At 41.1% G+C, this 6,341-nt stretch overlaps 1 protein-coding gene across 1 annotated transcript; it reads right to left on the bottom strand.

Moving 5' to 3' along the window:
• Window positions 1-3,547: 3,547 nt before the first annotated feature.
• Window positions 3,548-6,005, bottom strand: LOC147900634 (B-box zinc finger protein 24-like). The gene is made up of 3 exons (XM_087376363.1): window positions 5,670-6,005; window positions 5,120-5,584; window positions 3,548-4,230 (listed from the first exon to the last, which is right to left on the bottom strand). The coding sequence occupies exons 1-3, from the start codon at window positions 5,856-5,858 to the stop codon at window positions 3,946-3,948; spliced, it is 939 nt and encodes a 312-aa protein (XP_087232489.1). The 5' UTR covers window positions 5,859-6,005; the 3' UTR covers window positions 3,548-3,945.
• Window positions 6,006-6,341: the final 336 nt, after the last annotated feature.

Genomic DNA, 6,341 nt, shown 5'->3' with positions numbered 1-6,341 from the left:
ACCCATCCTTTGTCGGGCTTGCTTAGCATAAGTCTCCGCATAAACAACACATTGACTCCTTCGAAGGGCTCCATGTGGTTTTGCTTTATTTCACGCATATGCATGTCTACCATGAACATGTTTTGCCATATTAGGGAAATCTCATCGAACACTAAAAGTTCCAAGTTCGTGTATAGTGCTGATAATTATTGAAGCTTGTCTGAGGCTAAGCTTGTGTAGTTGGAGGTTAGTAGAGGTAAGTGTAGTGTGGAGTGTATGGTTGTACTTCCTATGTTGAAGGCTACTTTACTTGTGTAAGTTAAGAGGAGTACCATTGGAAGGTCAATGTCTGACGTGTGTTTGTGGTTGTAATGTCGTAGAAGTGCTTGGACAAGAAGAGTAGAATGAATGTTTTTCACACGCTCGCATTTCCTGTGAACAAGTTTATTTGTGAATTATTTTTGGTACACTTTTGTAGCATCAAATCTTCTAAGAGGAGACATTGCTATTGTGTGATCTATCTGAATCTATAGTAAAATTCTTGATTCAGGATTGTTTTGTATGTAATTTTCTCAAAAATTGCGACTTTTTTTTCTTGCATGCTAGGTCAACTTCTCTAGCAAGATAGAATCCTTCATTTGTGCCGCCTCTGAGTCACTGAAAGATAAGCTATCTATTACATTGTCTCTCATACTTCCAAGGCCTTTGTATTTATCATGCCATGTTGGGAATTCATGACGTATTATATGCTCGTTTCCAATTAATGGTAAGTATAGCAAGCATAATTCTCTAAAATGGTTTTTTGGATCTTTTGCTATGTTGGGCTCAACAACAGTTAATGTTAGATTAGAGAGCAGCGTATGCCTTAAATGCCAGAGAGTCATTTTGGACTCAAACAGGAGGTAGAGTCAACAAACAATTCTTCTCTACTCCTGGCCCCAAACATAGTAAGGAGAGCGTTTCACAGCTTGTTGACTTAGACGGAGTTTTACATACACATCCAAATGCCGTCTTGTAGGTAGCCACAGATTTCTATGCCTCCCGCATTTTTAACATTTTTTATTCACTCCCCTATTGGAGCATTAGTATCCAAACACATTATCATTTCTTGTTTGATTGCTTGTGAAGTTTCTTTGTTTGCTTTTGTCATGAATGATGTGCAATATGTTGTTGCGCCATGTGAGTTCAAGACAAATTGCACATTTGCGTTTGCTCCCCATAGTTTGGACAACTTTGGGTTAAAAATGTTTGTGTGGATGTCTTTTGGTTGCCTTTGCAGTAGCAACGTGGGTTGTGCTATTCGTGCACACAAATTTTGAAGGTATCCTTCCTCTATGAACCCAACCTTTTGCAAGAATTTGTTAAAGTTAAGTGTCATAGTTGACAGATCCGTTGGGACCATTTCAATCTTCTTTATGTTAGTCTTTACAACAGATGTTATTAAGGCTGGTTCTAAGGGCAAAACAATGGAATATTTTTTCTTGGGAATCCAAACCTGTAGTGCTTGTTTCTTCTCTTACAAGTATTTTTTGTGTTTGTGCATTTGAAGTTCAACATTTGTTGGTGCTAAGTTGCAGTTGTCTATCATGATGTATCCATCCACAAAGTTGACAATCTCTTCATGTGTTGATACTCCATACTCTGGTGCATTTTGGACGCATAGTAGCCCATGGTCATGTTGATTGCCCCTACTCTAAAATTCAATCACAAATTAGTAGTCAATTACTTTTCCAATAATGGTTTGATCTCATTTCAATAATCGTTTTATTGCTTTGAACCTATGTACATAGTACCTTGCCATGGTCACGGGATCTGATCTAATGAGATCTCTTATGGAATAATGTTTTGGTTTTCCCTATGCAATAGGTGATGTGTTGTGTAGTTCTTGCAAGCACATAGGAAGTTTTTTGTGTTATCATCGTGCTCTTTGATAAAGTTTTGCAAGCTAAGAATGTGGTCAATCCACAAAGGATTCAATTTAACATTGTTTTGTTTGTATAGTGGTGCTTCCAATAACCCTTTTAAAGCAAGTTTAGTCAATGTTGGCCGTACAACACAACTCATGTAATTGTGTGTATATCCCATTTTTCTTTTAATTGCAACCGAACTTTTTGTGTGGCTGCATAACATTGGAGAAAAGTCATCAATAAACATGAGGAAGTAAATTGCAATGGTTTTGTAGCCCAATTAGTGGACACCATCAGAAACAAATCCTAAAGTTGCTTGCCTTTAATACAAGCCCCTCAAACTTCATGACTACCTACAAATGATGGTAGACCTTCCACCATTCTAGATCTTTACATCACTTCTAGGACCCAATATCTAGTATGATTAAATCTCTTATGGAATAGGCATCTTCATTGTCAGTCATTGTCAATGCGTTGATCCCATAGAGACATTTGTCCTCTGCTCCTTTGGCAATCGTGCCCCTATTGCCTTACATCAAATGAGGATGTTTTCTTTGTTGAAGAGACCACTCATCCCATTCCTTGTAAGCTGGCTCATGGAGAGAAACTTCTTGCATATATCTAGAATGTGACAATACATCTATGGGTACTTTCTCCTCTCTGATGATAGTCTTGAATGATAGCATTTTGATTCCCTTGATAAGGCAGCTTTGGTAATGTCCCACCATGATCTTGGATCCAAACCCTACTCTAGAGAGTGTTCGTAGCCACTCCCGAGTCTTAACACATTCTTCAATGCACAAATATCCACATACAAATATTCACCCAATATAGTTGCTGTGAATGTTAAACGTAAATAGATCCTCCATGATGACGTTTGCTGCTTCTAGCTTTTTTGGTATCCGACTTGAAGCTAATTCATTGTGAATCCTTTTTCTTCCTATTGCAATCTCTAGCAGAGTGTCATTGTTTTTATTCAAATTTTGATATTGTTTTTATTCTCTAAAAAATTTGCTCATTGTGTGTTTTGACTAATTATTATTTTCTTTGCACTATGGTAGGATCGGTTTATCATCTTTACGTCTTTGAATCCATAGATCTGAACCTCAAGGGCTAGCATGGAATGACAACCTACCCAAGAAGATGTAAACCTTATTTGGCCCAGGTTATCTTAAACTGTACAAGGGCTTATGCAACAGTACTCTATTCTAGATTTGAGATACTGTACAGACTTCGATACGATGTGAGAATGTGCAAGGAATCACAGTGAGACAATGAAGGATGGAGAGCAAGATGGGTGACATGTGCACATTCTATAAACGAAATGAAAGAAGTCATTATATGCACACAAGGTGTGCTTTAGGGTCCTTGAATTACAGAAAGTATACAGAGACTGGAAGATTAGCACTAAAGAGCTCATCACAACACAGCTGCTTTACAGAGAGAGCATCAACTAGCATACAGGTGACACAGCTTCAGAGTTCAACCTAAAGAGAAAAGTGATTGAGAACACAAAGAATAAACATAGCAGCACCAGCAACTTCGGAAAAAAATAATCCAAACATACTTGTGTCTTGCACACAGATATTACCATAAATTCAACTACTACGAAATTCGTGTGCATGTTTAACATAATCAGTACCCAAAAGTACATCCATGTTACATGCATACAAAATAACGACTCATAAATTCTTAGTATCCTTACACACGACAAATAGCAATCAGACATAATAAGACATTGACAACCACCATAGTCTAGCGTCATTACATCCGATAAGAGATATATTTTACAATTTCAAACCAAGCCTCAAATCCTTCAACTGTTGAGATGAAAAAAATTAGCGCACCGAAAAGTTGCCATTGATACTGAAATTTCCCTCTCAAATCAAGTATGTGTGTACGACGACAGGGGTAGTGTTGCCGAAGTAAGTAATCTTTTCTTCCTGCACAACAACGACAACCAATAGAGCCATCTCCAAGCATGCTCTCCACGTTTCAAGAGTCTCCTTTCATGCATTGCGGGCAAAATAATGAGGGCACAGGAGAACAGGATGGTCAACTAGACATCTATAACTACTTTACGCCGTTTAGGAGAAAGTGATGGGAATTGGTTCGAATGGAGCCCAAGGTCCGGAACAACATATGCATCATCAAAGTCCGGAACACGAGCCATGTCCAGCTTAAGCTTCGCTTTGACGGCCATGTTAAGCTTTCCCACTTGGGACCAACCACTCATGATCGGAGCAATCTGAGGAACTTCGGCCAACGACTCTGCACTCGTGTGCTCATCAAATATACCGAAATCAGCCATCCAGTCGTAGTCTCCAAGAGTTGAAAGATCGGCCTGTAACGCGAGTGAAGTTCCACAAGACTTAGAAGACGAAAGAGATAGTATGAACCCGAGCAACTTATAACCTAAATAGAAGAGCTGAGAGCCCAAGGTCTCTTTCATCAGTGATGGAAACATTTGAACTGATTCAACAAACAAGAACATGCCCCAACTCATCCTCAAAAAACACAACACATAGTCATTCACAAGGTTGAAAAACATAAACTCCATCAAGCATAGCAGTTCTAGCTACCACGACATCCCCACAACACCCAAACGCGTGTGTAGAGCATCACACACATACAAATCCACACAACCACACAGGGCTTACTTGAGCATCCATTCATAAAAAGGTTTTCGTATGACAGCACTCCGGAGGTGAAGGGCAAAACTCAGCAGTGACAAAGACTAGCACTAAAAGAGAAGGCTAATAAACAAGTTAGAATGCTCATAATAGGCCTCCCTTAGATGTGGACCATGGAAAAGAGGATGGAGAGTGAGAGAGAAAGGGAGGGGGCGTGAGAGAGAGAGAGAGAGAGAAAGGAGGGTTTTTAGGGGAAAGAGAGAGAGACGGGGGATTATGTGGAAGTTAAACTCTAGGTGCATGTGGAATATGTCCAAATGTGGGAGAAAGAATTTTTGGAAAATAAAAATGGTACCTTTCAGGCAGGCCAAAAAGCAGTCCACATTCTCTTTATTCATCCTACAACTGCGTGTGGAAACTATACTATACCATTTTTCCAAACTCAAAGTGCAACTCACCACTTAAGATATGCCATAAGATACAAAGAATTTATAGCAAAAACATTAATTATTATGGAAAGCCACAGCCGATATACAGGAAGAGATAAACAACTGGAAGCACAGACAGAAGAGGTGAAGCCTGTGAAGTATAGTCACTTGCCTTTGGTGACACAATGTCCCCGAGAAAATCTCCTGATGCAAGATCCGGCAGGTTCATCACCTCCTCAACTTGCCATGCCTCGCCGGCAGTTCCCCGTTTGACAGGAACTACACATCCATTGTGAGGAGCAGTCGTAGACATTGAAGGCCTTTTCCTTGCCTCCTTGAACTCGCTTGCCCCAGGAAGAGCTAACGGGATCATTGGTGAGATTACGCCCTTTGACGTTTCAGACACCTGTACAGCCGACTCGGTGCCAGGAAATCGCGAGCGAGGCTCCTCAGATTTCCCATGGAGGATATTTACGGGGTCTTGCTGACAAATAGCAGCGTTGAGAGCGATTCGAACTCCAGTGGCGAGGAACCTTTGATGGCTAGAAGCGAGGGTGTTGGGCAAATGTAAGGACACATCACAATCCCGGCAAAGCAAGGCGCGATCCTCCAAACAAAAGATGAAAGCGGTCTTTTCCTGCACTCAAGTGCAAGGAAATCATTAAGGCGGGAACAACAACTCGAGCCAAACTCCCCGGACGGGTTTAGACAGACAGACGGACCTGGCAAATGTCGCATTGCGGGAGTTTGGAGGAGTGGTGATTGTTGAGCAGGTGGAGGCGCTGGTGTTTGCTGGCGAGCTTATTGGCGGCGTGAACGCGTTGGTCGCAGGCGAGGCAGAGAGCAGCCTCGTCCGCACAGCACATGACAACCGCCACGGCGCTTTCGCAGACGTCGCACTGGACTCGCATCTTCGCCTGCCTCACTTCTTCTTCCTCTTCTTCTTCTTCTTCTTCTTCTTCTTGCTGCTTTAGCTTGCTGGGTGCTGCTCAGGATCGGTTTGACGTGTGTGGTGCGTGCGCGTGTGTTTTTGGGGCCTCTCTAAGACCGCCGTGGAACAACTTGTGCACATAAAAGCCAAGGCAATTTCACCAGCCGCCCTCTTGTTTACTATGCTTTTCCACAAGGTAAATGCTATTGACATGGGTTAGGACTCATCAACTATGACTCTCACTTTGTTTGTTGCATTGTCTACATTTGTCTCTCATATTTTTCAACGTATGGTTTAAGTTTTTTAGCATCTCAATGTATTGTAATTATGTCTCCAACCTAATTATGTCTATATTGCATGCAACCTTGAGTAAATCTAGTTTATGAACTTTGAATTTGTGTATTGTATGTTCTTCTTAATTCTTCACTTTGGAGGCTTAAGGTTTGATGGTTTTCCACGTGCT

The sequence above is a fragment of the Dipteris shenzhenensis genome, chromosome 6 (genome assembly GCF_047967505.1).
Source record: "Dipteris shenzhenensis isolate YYH24624 ecotype China chromosome 6, Dip_SZ_1.0, whole genome shotgun sequence".
NCBI classification, from domain to species: Eukaryota; Viridiplantae; Streptophyta; class Polypodiopsida; order Gleicheniales; family Dipteridaceae; genus Dipteris; species Dipteris shenzhenensis.
This window is presented reverse-complemented; position numbering and strand designations above follow the sequence as displayed.

What these genes read in the sequence shown, in the direction of transcription:
- LOC147900634 (XM_087376363.1), bottom strand. Translation starts at nt 5,858, where the DNA reads ATGCGAGTCCAGTGCGACGTCTGCGAAAGCGCCGTGGCGGTTGTCATG. An exon ending in CGCAATGCGACATTTGCCAG is followed by an intron (nt 5,585 to 5,669) that starts GTCCGTCTGTCT and finishes ACTTGAGTGCAG; the next exon opens with GAAAAGACCGCTTTCATCTT. An exon ending in GGGACATTGTGTCACCAAAG is followed by an intron (nt 4,231 to 5,119) that starts GCAAGTGACTAT and finishes CTCGCGTTACAG; the next exon opens with GCCGATCTTTCAACTCTTGG.